The sequence below is a fragment of the Cebus imitator genome, unplaced genomic scaffold (genome assembly GCF_001604975.1).
Source record: "Cebus imitator isolate Cc_AM_T3 unplaced genomic scaffold, Cebus_imitator-1.0 Scaffold356, whole genome shotgun sequence".
Taxonomy (NCBI): domain Eukaryota; kingdom Metazoa; phylum Chordata; class Mammalia; order Primates; family Cebidae; genus Cebus; species Cebus imitator.
Window position 1 is genome coordinate 900,250 of NW_016107671.1, and position 12,563 is coordinate 912,812.

Below are 12,563 nucleotides of genomic sequence, written 5' to 3' on the forward strand. Positions count from 1 at the left end.
GACAGGGTTTCACCATGTTGACCAGGATGGTCTTGATCTCTTGACCTCGTGATCCACCCGCCTCGGCCTCCCAAAGTGCTGGGATTACAGGCTTGAGCCACCGCGCCCGGCCTGATAATGAACTTTTAAGGACGATAAAGGCCAAGGGACAAACATCCCAAGCATCAGGAATAGCAAATGCAGAGGTCTTCAGGCAGGAAAGAGAATAGTGTGTTCAGGAGCCAGGGCCACGCCCACTCTTCAGTTCCCTCCTAGCATAATAATACATGAAGAGCCTTAACCGAGTTGTCAAAATGGTGTTTACCTTACACAGTGGAAGTTTAAGCCTGCAGTGAGGTCATGGACTCAAGGTGGAGTCTGAATGTGAAGCCAAAGCACCTGAGTCCCCCACTGCCACTCAGGCCCACCAAACCCAGGCCTGAGCATGAAGACAGAGAAGAATGTGTTGAGCTGTTGAGGCTTGGAAGAAGGCAGAGGCCTCTTCTTTATTTTATTTTATTTTATTTTATTATTATTATTTTTTTTTTTTTGAGACAGAGTTTCACTCTTGTTGCCCAGGCTAGAGTACAGTGGCATGATCTCCACCCACTACAACATCTGTCTCCCGGGTTCAAACAATTCTCCTGCCTCAGCCTCCCAAGTAGCTGGGATTACAGGCATGCACTGCCAGGCCCAGCTAATTTTTGTATTTTTAGTAGAGACGGGTTTTCTTCATGTTGGTCAGGCTGGTCTCGAACTCCCGACCTCAGGTGATCTGCCCGCCTTAGTCTCCCAAAGTGTTGGGATTACAGGCATGAGCCACCACGCCTGGCCAGAAAATTATTTTCAGTAATAGTCACGTAAGAATCATTGTTATATTTCTTTTTTCGGTCTTTTGGTAGGAGGGAGCCTGCTTTTTAGTTTTAAAACAATTAACAATTGATCAAATAAATTTCAATTTTAAAGATATTACTCAAATCCAGTATGAATGAATATTTGCACTTGCTGGCTGGGTACGGTGGCCCATACCTATAATCCCAGCACTTCGGGATTAAATCATTTGAGCCCAGGAGTTCAAGACCAGCCTGGGCAACATAGCTAAACCACTTCTCTACCAAAAATAGAAAAAATTGGCTCAGCTTGGTGGTGCATGCCTGTCCTAGCCATTCAGGAGGCTGAGGTGGGAGGATCATTTGAGCCTGGGAGGTGGAGGCTGCAGTGAGCTGGATTGTGCCACTGCACTCCAACCTGGGTGACAGAGTGAGACCCCATCTCAAAAAAAAGAAAATTTGCGGGCCGGGCGCGGTGGCTCAAGCCTGTAATCCCAGCACTTTGGGAGGCTGAGGCGGGTGGATCACAAGGTCAAGAGATCAAGACCATCCTGGTCAACATGGTGAAACCCCGTCTCTACTAAAAATACAAAACATTAGCTGGCATGGTGGTGCATGCCTGTAATCCCAGCTACTCAGGAGGCTGAGGCAGGAGAATTGCCTGAACCCAGGAGGCGGAGGTTGCGGTGAGCCGAGATCGCGCCATTGCACTCCAGCCTGGGTAACAAGAGTGAAACTCTGTCTCAAAAAAAAAAAAAAAAAAAGAAAGAAAATTTGCGGCCAGGCACAGTGGCTCATGCCTGTAATCCCAGCACTTTGGGAGATTGAGGCAGGCAGATCACGAGGTCAGGAGATCAAGACTATCCTGGCCAACATGGTGAAACCCCCTCTCTACTAAAAATACAAAACATTAGTTGGGTGTGATGGCACGTGCCTGTAATCCCAGCTACTCTGGAGGCTGAGGCAAGAGAATCCCTTGAAACCAGGAAGCAGAGGTTGCAGTGAACTGAGATTGCGCCACTGCACTCCAGCCTGGCGACAGAGTGAGACTCCATTTCAAAAAAAGAAAATTTGCTCTTGCCAAATAAAAATACTACAACTCAAAGTTCATACCATTTGTTTTTTGTGTGGTTTTTTTGTATTTTAGTAGAGTATTTTGTATTTTAGTTTCACGATCTTGGCCAGAATGGTCTTGATCTCCTGACCTCCTGATCCGCACACCTCAGCCTTCCAAAGTGCTGGGATTACAGGCGTGAGCCACTGCACCTGGCTTTCCGGCGTGTGTGTGTGTGTGTGTATGTGTGTGTGTGTGTGTGTGTGTGTGTGTGTGTGTGGCACAGTGTCTCACTTTGTTGCCTAGGCTGCTCTCCAGCTCCTGGGCTTAAGTGATTCTCCTATTACAGGTGTGAGCCACCACACCCAACCACTTTAAACTTTAAACACAAAAACTCGAAAGGAATATGTAGAGTGACAGAATAGTTTCTTCATGTTTATAATTGTTGTGCTACTATTTTTATTTCTAATACATTATTAAAATGCAAGAACATGGCTGGGTATAGTGGCTCATGCCTGTAATCCCAGCACTTTGGGAGGCTGAGGTGGGTGGATCACGAGGTCAGAGATGGAGCCCATCCTGGCCAACATGGCGAAACCCCATCTCTACTAAGATACCAGAACAAAACAAAACAAAACAAATTAGCCGGGCATGGTGGTGCACGCCTGTAGTCCCAGCTACTCGGGAGGCTGAGGCAGGGGAATTGCTGAAACCCAGGAAGTAGAAGTTGCAGTGAGCCGAGATCGCCCCTCTGCACTCCAGCCTGGTGACAGCGAAACTCTGTCTCAAAAAAAAAAAAAAAAAAATTAGCTGGGCATGGTGGTATGCACCTGTAGTCTCAGCTACTCAGGAGGCTGAGACAGGAGAATCTCTCAAACCTGGGAGGCAGAGATTACAGTATGCCGAGATTGTGTTACTGCACTCCAGCTTGGGCAACAAATTGAGACTTCATCTCAAAAAAATAAAGAAAATATATTTATATAGATATAATGTTAGAAAGTGGTAAGTGTTACGTATAAAACAGAACTGGCTGAGAGGCGTGAGAGTTGCACTGTGAGATAGCACAGCCAGGGAAGAACTCACTGAACAGAGGGCATTGGAGGGAGTGAAGGAGTGAGCTCTGCGGACATTCTAGGGAAGCGCTTTCCTGGCAGAGGAACTTCGAGTGAAAGGTGCTGAAATAGGACTGTCCCTGGCACAGCTGGGACTGCTAAACCAAGGAATTTGGCCTTTAGGATGAGGTCTATGGGGAGCTATGGATAGTTGTTTTTTGTTTATTTTTGTTTTTTTGAGACAGGGTCTTGCTCTGTCACCCAGGCTGGAGTGCAGTGCTGTGATCTCAGCTCACTTCAGCCTCCACCTCCTGGGTTCAAGCAATTCTCCCACCTCAGCCTCCCGAGTAGCTGGGATTACAATCGTGCACAACCATGCTTGGCTACATTTTTTTTTTTTTTTCATTTTTAGTAGAGATGTGATTTCGCTGTATTGGCCAGGATGGTCTCGAACTCCTGACCTCAGATGATCCACCTGCCTTGGCCTCCCAAAGTGCTGGGATTACAGGTGTGAGCCACGGCACCTGGCCTGTTTTAAATTTTTAAATAAAATAGCTTTATTGAGATATAACTCACATACCATACAATTCACCCTTTTATTTTTTTATTTGTATTATTTATTTATTTTGGGGACAGAGTCTCATTCTGTCGCTCAGGCTGGAGTGCAGTGGCACAATCTCAGTTCACTGCAACCTCTGCCTTTCAAGTTCAAGCGATTCTCCTGCCTTAGCCTCCCAAGTAGCTGGGATTACAGGTATGCACCAGCACGCCCCGCTAATTTTTGTATTTTTGGTACAGACAGGGTTTTGCATTGTTGGCCGGGCTGGTCATGAACTCCTGACCTCAAGTGATCCACCTGCCTCGACCTCCCAAAGTGCTGAGATTACAGGCATAAACCACTGTGTCCAGCCCCAACTCACCTTTTTAAAGTTTACAGTTTGGCCACATGTGGTGGTTCATCCCAGCACCTTATGAGTTATACGATTTGCCATTTTTTTCTCCCATTCTATGGGTCATCTCTTCACTTTCTTGATGATGTTCTTTGAAACTCAAAAGTTTTACATTCTGGCTGGTTGGTGGGTTGAGGTGCCTCACACCTGTAATCCCAGCACCTTGGGAGGCCGAGGCGGGAGGATCACTTGAGCCCAGGAATTGGTGAACAGCCTAGGCAACAACGGGAGACCCTATCTCTACAATTTTTTTTTTTTTTTTTTTTTTTTTTTGAGACAGCGTCTCACTCTGTCCCCAGGCTGGAGCAGCAACCTGATCTTGGCTCACTGCAACCTCCACCTCCTGGGTTCACCCAATTATCTTGCCTCAGCCTCTCCAGTGGCTAGAATTACAGGCACGAACCACCATGCCTGGCTTTTTTTTTATTTTATTTTTTATTTTTAGTAGAGACAGGGTTTCACCATGTTGGCCAGGCTGGTCTTGAACTCCTGACCTCATGGTCCACTTGCCTCGGCCTCCCAAAGTGCTGGGGGACTACTGGCATGAGCCACTTTGCCCAGCCACGTTTACATTTTAAAGTATAGGCCAGGCACGGTGGCTCATGCCTGTAATCCCAGCACTTTGGGAGGCTGAGGTGGGCGGATCACCTGAGGTTTGGAGTTCAAGACCAGCCTGACCAACATGGAGAAACCCCGTCTCTACTAAAAAATACAAAATTAGCTGGATGTGGTGGCTCATGTCTGTAATCCCAGCTACTCAGGGGGTTGAGGCAGGAGAATCGCTTGAACCCAGGAGGCAGAGGTTGCGGTGAGCCCAGATCCTGTTGCTGCACTCTAACCTGTGCGACAAGAATGAAAGAGTGAAACTCCATCTCAAAAAAAAAAAAAAACAAATTTAAAAGTGTAATTCTTGCTGCTCATAATTAGCAGTGGGAAGCCTGTTTTGAGGTAAGGGACTTCCCTGGCCACCCTGGCTAAAATTGCAACCCCACCCTTACTCCATTTCTCCTTTTCTGCTTTGTATTTCTCTAAAGCACTCATGATAAACAGTATAATACTGTACTTACCATGTTTCTCATCCGTCCCCGCCACAACTGTCAACTCCTTGGGACTGGGGCTTGTCTGTTTTGTTCCCTGCTCTATTCCTGGGGCCTAGAGCAGTGGCTGGTACAGAAGGGATACTTAATACATATTTGTTGAATGGGGCCGGGCAAGGTGGCTCACACCCGTAATCCCAGCACTTTGGGAGGCCAAGGCGTGGTGGATCACCTGAGCTCAGAAGTTCGAGACCAGCCTGGCCAACATGGTGAAACCCTTTTTCTACTAAAAATACAAAAATTAGCCGGACGTGGCACATCCCTGTAATCCCAGCTACGCCGGAGGCTGAGGAAGGAGAATCGCTTGAACGCGGGGACATTGCAGGGAGCCAAGATCGCGCCATTGTACTCCAGCCTGGGCGACAGAGAAAGACTCCGACTCAAAAAACAAAAACAAAAAAAGATATTCTTTGAATGGAATGAAAGATGAACAAACGGATGGATGGATGAGTGAATGAATGAACGAAGCAACAAATGACGCTCGACCTTCTACGGCGGGTCAGACGCTCCCGCACCGCCCCCCGCGGCCGCCAGAGGGAGCAGACAGGCCGGGTCCCAAGTGTCTGTCCTGGCCCCCCGCCCCCCTGCCCCCCACCCAGGATCCAGGCCCGGGAATCCCCTACGCCGGGACCCGCCTAGGGCTCTGGGACCCCGCGCACACCTGAACCCGGCACGACTGCAGGCTTCAAGCCCGCGCAGCGGCCTGCCCTCGCGCAGCAGACAGGGAAACTGAGGCCCGGGGCGACCGGGGCGGGGCCGATCTCCCGCCGAGCCCCCGCCCCCCCCCCCCGCCGGCCAGCCACGCCCCGGCCCGTAAGAAGCACCCGGGGCGCGAGGCCAAGGCGCACAGAGCGGGGCCGGGCGGGGGCCAGCAGCGCGATGGCAGCTCAGCGGCTGGGCAAGCGCGTGCTGAGCAAGCTGCAGTCTCCGTCGCGGGCCCGCGGGCCGGGGGGCAGTCCCGGGGGGCTGCAGAAGCGGCATGCGCGCGTCACCGTCAAGTATGACCGGCGGGAGCTGCAGCGGCGGCTGGACGTGGAGAAGTGGATCGACGGGCGCCTGGAGGAGCTTTACCGCGGCATGGTGAGCCCGGGGAGGGGTGGTCCGGGACAGATCGAACCCGGGCGCGGAGACCCAACGCCGTTGGGGTCTCGGTGCACGCTCGCTGGTGCACAGGCAGCCTGGTCTGCACAAGGGGACGAGTGCCCTAGGGCCGGGCACTCACTGGCCTGGCCGTCTGTCCCCACAGCATGGAGCTTGTGGACACACAGAGAGAAACACGCAAACTCGTGGGTCTCCAGAGATGTGTCCAAACGCCTGGGGAGGGCCGGGGGTTGACCTAAGGGAGAGAAGAGGCTAAATGGAGCTGAAACCGCCACGTCTGGAGAAAGAGTGGGGGAAGGGGGATGTCGTAAAGCCAAACATAGACATGGTGACAGAGGAGATACAGCCACACAGAGACCCAGGCAAAGGAAGCAACAGCAGACACAGCCGTGCATAGTGAAGGAAGCTAGAGCCACTCACAGCCCAGAAGCAGCAGCCATGCACAAACTCACAAGGACACAAGCGTGTGGGGCTGGAGGGGGCCCCCCACAGATCAGCATACGCTACAGCCACAGCCACCCATAGACACAGCGGCGTGGGCCACAGCTGTAGGCAGATGCAGCAAACTCCACTCAAACACAGAATGACTCCCGTTGCAGCCCTCCGTTCCCTCCTAAAGGAAAAACTATGACCTGACCGCCTACAAACACAGGCACAGACCCACAGCCACTCAGACAGAAAACAACAGAAACTGGCCCAGCACAGTGGCTCACGCCTGTAACCTCAGCACTTTGTGAGGCCAAGGCAGGAGGACTGCTTGACGTCAGGAGTTCAAGAGCAGCCTGGGCAATATGGCGAAAACCTGTCTACCAAAAATATAACAACTTAGCCAGGCGTGGTGTCACCCACTTGTAATCTCCGCTCCTTGGGACACTGAGATAGGAGGATTGCTTGAGCCCAGGAGGCCAAGGTTGCACCACTGCACTCCAGCCTGGGCAAGACAGTGAGGCCCCGTCTCAAAAACAAACAAAAACCAACAGAATTTATAACTACACTCAGACATAAAACTGTGTCAACTATAGGCACAGGTGGACATACAATGCAGAACCCACCGCTGCCCGCAGGCACACAGGAGCTGAAGCCACGGCTGTACGTTTTGACAGACACAGGTACTTCGTCACTTGAGTCTCTGCTTGAATCACACTTTCAGTGACTTCTTTTTTCTTTTCCCTTTTTTTTTTTTTGAGACAGAGTCTCACCCTGTCTCTCTGTCACCCAGGCTAGAGTGTAGTGATACAATCTCGGCTCACTGCAACCTCCGCCTGCAAGGTTCAAGCAATTCTCCTGCCTCAGCCTCCGAGTAGCTGGCATGACAGGCATGTGCCACCATGCTCAGCTAATTTTTTGTATTTTCAGTAGAGACGGGGTTTCATCATGTTGGCCAGGCTGGTCTCAAACTCCTGACCTTGTGATCCACCTGCCACGGCCTCCCAAGGTGCTGGGATTACAGGCATGAGTCACCTCGCCTGGCCCCTCTTTTTTCTTTTCCTTAGAGATGGGGCCTGGCTGGCTGCATGCAGTGGCTCGAGCCTGTAATCCCCACACTTTGGGAGACTGAGGCAGGCAGATCACTTGAGGTCAGGATTTCAAGACCAGCCTGGCCAACATGGCGAAACTCCGTCGCTACTAAAAATACAAAAATTAGCCCAGCATGATGGTGGGTGCTTGTAATCCCAGCTACTTGGGAGGCTGAGGCAGGAGAATCGCTTGAACCTGGGAGGTGGAGGTTGCAATGAGCTGAGATCACGCCACTGCACTCCAGCCTGGGCGAAAGAGCGAGACTCTGTCTCAAAAAAAGAAAGATGGGACCTCACTATGTTGCCCAGGCTGGTCTTGAACTCCTGGGCTCAAGCGATTCTCTCTTCCCGGCCTCCCAAATTGTCAGGATTATTTATAAGCGTGAGCCACTGCACCGGCCTTCTGTGACTTGTGTACCTACAGTGTACACAGGACCCAGGAGTCGTCCTTTTCACAGTGCAACAATGGTGGGAGGCATGGCCCGTCTCCCACAGGGACACTAAGTCCCTCTGTTCTCACACCTGGGCCCACGCCGGTGAACAAGTGTGGTCGCTAGCGGCAGGTGGCATCTCTGAGGTCATTCTTGGTTGGGGGGCCCTCCAGCTGGCTGAGGACACATGATGACGCATCACACACCTACGCCAGAGGCTCACACCTCACCCCTGCAGGACCATAGTTCCCTATACGAAGCCACCTCACGCTGCTGGGTCCCTCTGCATCCTCAGCCAGCCCCGGGCCCTTGGCATCAGGCAGTGGCCCTGGCAGAGACTCACACCTGTGTCCTTGCTGAAGCGGCTTCACCACACAGAACCAGGACCCTCCAGCCCTGAAGCCGACAGCCGGACTTTGGGTTGGGGAGGAAAGGATTCCTAACCCCTTGTTGCCTCAACAGCTGGGGACAGCTGGGTTGCGCTCCTAGCAGGGGCACTGAGCCGGCCTGCGCTTGGGCCGCCGCCTGCAGAGGCCACACTAAGCACCCACTCTTAGCAGCTGAGTTCAGCTTCTGACTCATCCCACCCACCCACCTTGAGGGGCCTCGGTGGTCTTCCCTCTGGTCTCACCAGACTGCATTGTGGCCCCTGAAGGGCTGGCCCAACCCCTCCCCTCCCTTCCTGTTCCCTGGGGGAAGGGGCCGCCCCAGCTGGCTGCTGTTTGCCAGCCTCTCCTCCCCCGCACCTAGCGCTAAGTAAGACTTTTCCTTGAAAGGGCAGAAGCCAGCCCCTCTCCTGAATCCCAGAATCTGACATTCCAGGGCTCCACCAGGCCTGTTTTCCTCTGTGGGAACCGGAGCCAAGGCGAGAGCCTCGTGCCAGCCCCGAGGCTCCCGGGGCCCAAGGGCCCAGGCTTGGGGCTGGTACAGGGCCCCAGGGCTCCATCAGCCCATCTGCCACCCCTCCCCCCCACCCAGATGTCCCGCCTTGGCAGTGCTGTCCCTGACTGCCACATTAATGCTCCAGAACCCGCCAGCTGGGCCCTGGGGCCCGTGGGGCTCCTGCAGAGCCCTGGGCAAAGGCGGGGGACAGAGGGAGGGAAGGGGACCCTGAGCACCTCTCCCTCCCTGACCCTAGGAGGCAGACATGCCGGATGAGGTCAACATCGACGAATTGCTGGAATTAGAGAGTGAAGAGGAGAGAAGACGGAAGATCCAGGTAGGTGGGGTGGGGAGCGTCCCCAAGCCCCCCACTTCACACATCCATAAAAATAATAGCAATCGTTCCCATGTTTACTGAGTGCTCACTGGATGCCAGGTGCTGGTACCACAGCCTGACACACATCCACCCACTCGTCATCCTCACAGAACCCTCCGAAGCAGGCCCTAGTGTGAGCCCATTTTCCAGATGAGGCAAACGAGGCCCAAAGAGGTTGACTCCCTTGCCCAGCATCACACAGCTCAGAAGGAGCAGAGCTGGACGGTGAACCCAGGCAGTTTGGCAGCCCTGTCCTTGCTTATGGCTTACACCTTTTTAGAGGAGGGAAGTGCCGTGTGACCTCCTGGCCCTCTCCTGTGACCACTGGATCCAGTGACTCACCCCTTCTCTGGGTCGCTCCGCATGCCCCTCAGGCTCTGTTCCTCTGGAAGCTTGGTGGGCAGTCCACCCTGGAGTCTGACTTCCATTTGTCTTGCTGCTGGGAATTTTTGGGAAAGTGAAGGGGCTGGAGGGGAGGAGGTGTTAGTCATTTCATTTATTTATTTATTTTTGGTTGGGGGTTGTAGGGACTCCTGAAGTCCTGTCGGAGCCCCATCGAGGTGAGTTTTCTCTCCCCAATTACTGGCCCTTTTCTGGCCCCACGTACTCTGATGGGGGAGGAGGAAGGAGCTGGCCATGCCTGGGACAGGCAGAAGGATCTCTGGGGAACCCCCGGCACCCCCTCCACAGCTCTTTCTGGTCTCCAGGGGTGTCTTTTGTCCTCCTCCTCATCTCTCTCCCTCTCCCCCATCTGCTGAGGGGGCTCCATTCTGTCCTCGCCCCTCTGCCTGGTTTCTGCCTCTCCTGTGCCTGTCCTTCCGCCTTCGGGCTCAGTCTCCTTCTGTCCTTCTCCTGTTACTGCCTCCACCCGGGCTCCCTTCTCTACCTTCTCTACCTCTGGGGGCCCCTCCATCCTCCCAGGCCCTGCAGCTGAGCTGCCCAACCCCTCCCACTTCCTCCCCTGCTTTAAAAGGGAAAAATATTCATGTTTCTCCAGCTAGCTCTGGACAGCCTGAGGGACAAATGTCATTGTGTGTCTGTCTGCCCTGGATCTGTCTCTGGGGGCCTCTGTGTCTTCTCCGTCCCTATGTCTCTCGCTGTCTCTGTCTCTACAAGTCTCTCTGTTTCTCTGTGTGTTTCCCCCTCCCCTACTCCCTGTCTCCTTGGCTCGCTCTCTTCCTAGCTGTTTCTTTCTTTCTTGTTTTTTTGAGACAGAGTCTCGCTCTGTCACCCAGGCTGGAGTGCAGTGGCATGAACTCGGCTCACTGCTACCTCTGCTTCCTGGGTTCAAGCAATTCCCCGCCTCAGCCTCCCGAGTAGCTGGGATTACAGGCACCCACCACCAAACCCAGCTAGTTTTTGTATTTTTAGTAGAGATGGCGTTTCACTGTATTGGTCAGGATGGTCTCAAACTCCTGACCTCAGGTGATCCACCCACCTCAGCCTCCCAAAGTGCTGGGATCACAGGCATGAGCCATCTTGCCTGGCTAACTTTTTTTTAAATTTGAGACAGAGTCTCGCTCTGTCTGTCACCCAGGCTGGAGTGCAGTGGCGCGATCTTGGCTCAGTGCAACTGCCGAGTCCTGGGTTCAAGCGATTCTCCTGCTTCTGACTCTGCAGTAGCTGGGTTTACAGGCACGTGCCACCACGCCCAGCTAATTTTTTGTATTTTTGGTGAACACAGTTCACTACGTTAGCCAGGATGGTCTCAGTCTCCTGACCTTGTGATCCGTCCACCTCGGCCTCCCAAAGTGCTGGGATGATGGGCGGGAGCCGCCGCGCCCGGCCTCCTCGCTCTTTCTCCATCTCTGCCTCTTTCTCCCGGTTCACCTTCCTGTGTGTCTATAGCCTCCACCCCTAATTCCCCCCCCACCCCACAATCAGAGAACAGGAGGAGGCACCCAGGTCAGGGACTGGGCTGGACAGGGGCAGGGGGTGCCCCTGCCGCTCCCATGTTCTCAGCTTCCCCACCCTGTCCTCAGGACTTCATCCAGGAGCTGCTGGTAAAGCTTCACGGCCTCCACAGGCAGCCCGGCCTCCGCCAGCCCAGCCCCTCCCACGATGGCAGCCTCAGCCCCCTCCAGGACCCGGCCGGGACTGCTCACCCCTGACCGTCTCCCACTCTCCCTGCCCCCCTCCCTGGACGCCGCCCCGGCTTGTGTATAAGTTGTATTTAATGGTTCTGTAACAATAACACTGTGTGGCTGTTTTTCCTCCCCGGGGTTACCATGGGCTTCCCCGAGCTCCGCCCCCAGCCTCCCTCTCTCCTCCCGTGGCCTCTGCCCTCATCCCTGCCCCAGCACCACAGCTGGGCCTGCCAGATGGAGAATCACTCCTCCTGGGCCAGAGAGCATGAGAAGCCGCCCTGCTGACCCCACACCCTTGGGACTTACATCCTAGACCCCGCCTACCCTTGAACTCTCCACCCCGCCCCCATCCCTAGTCCCAGCCAGCAGGGCCCCTATATGCGGGCTCCTGCAGGAATCTGGGTCAAGGGCCATGCTCATGACCGAAGGTGGCCAGTAGCAACTCAATACAGGTTATCACACAGCAAACAAATCATTCAGCCACTTCATGAAATCTGCGCTGTGCTTACAATAGCCCTTGGTACTGAGGCTACAAAGATGAGAGGAAAATGGTCTCTGGCATCAAGGTACTCACACACTATGGGGGGAGAAGGGCCTGAGTGTGAGGGTCAGAGGAAGGTGTGCTGAATGGCCCAAGATACCTGGGAGCCTGGCAGTGGGGAGGGAGTCATACACTCTGGGGGTGGTGAAGAAATCTGGGAGGGCTTCCTGAAGGAAGTGACATTAAGGCAGGCTTTGAAGGATGCATAGGAGTTCTATAAAATGGATACACCGCTCTGAGAACTCTGAACTTATGGGTGGAAGGATTGATATTGGGGCAGAGCCAGGGAAAATACCAAATGTTGCCAGGGCCATCCACAAGTCAGGAAGGACAATGGCCCCCAGAGCTGGGTCAGGGAAGCTCCCCTATTGAACCAGGGTTAACCTTTCATGCTGGGGCATGGAGAGGCCTGGAGGGTACCAAGGGAGCAGCTGGGCCATCAGAAGTGGGTAATGGCTTTTAAAACATTTTTATTTTATGTTTTTTAATTTTATTATTTTTTTTAATTATTTATTTTGAGACAGGGTCTCATTCTGTCACCCAGGCTGGAGTCCAGTGGTGCAATCTTGGCTCACTGCAGCCTTGACCTCCTCAGGCTCAGGTGATCCTCCCAGCTCAGCCTCCCGAGTAGCTGGGACTACAGGCATGCACCACCACGCCCGGCTT

At 53.5% G+C, this 12,563-nt stretch overlaps 1 protein-coding gene across 1 annotated transcript; it reads left to right on the plus strand.

Moving 5' to 3' along the window:
• The first annotated feature begins 5,612 nt into the window (after positions 1–5,612).
• Positions 5,613–11,463, plus strand: PPP1R14A (protein phosphatase 1 regulatory inhibitor subunit 14A). Its single transcript, XM_017506614.2, has 4 exons — positions 5,613–6,042; positions 9,150–9,230; positions 9,797–9,829; positions 11,252–11,463. Exons 1-4 carry the CDS (start codon positions 5,842–5,844, stop codon positions 11,378–11,380), a joined length of 444 nt encoding a protein of 147 aa, XP_017362103.1. The 5' UTR covers positions 5,613–5,841; the 3' UTR covers positions 11,381–11,463.
• Positions 11,464–12,563: the final 1,100 nt, after the last annotated feature.

Excerpts from the sequence above, each read along its gene's own strand:
- PPP1R14A (XM_017506614.2), top strand. The coding sequence starts at position 5,842 with ATGGCAGCTCAGCGGCTGGGCAAGCGCGTGCTGAGCAAGCTGCAGTCT. Across the intron at positions 9,231-9,796 it reads AGAGAAGACGGAAGATCCAG|GGACTCCTGAAGTCCTGTCG; the intron begins GTAGGTGGGGTG and ends TGGGGGTTGTAG. Across the intron at positions 9,830-11,251 it reads CCTGTCGGAGCCCCATCGAG|GACTTCATCCAGGAGCTGCT; the intron begins GTGAGTTTTCTC and ends CCCTGTCCTCAG.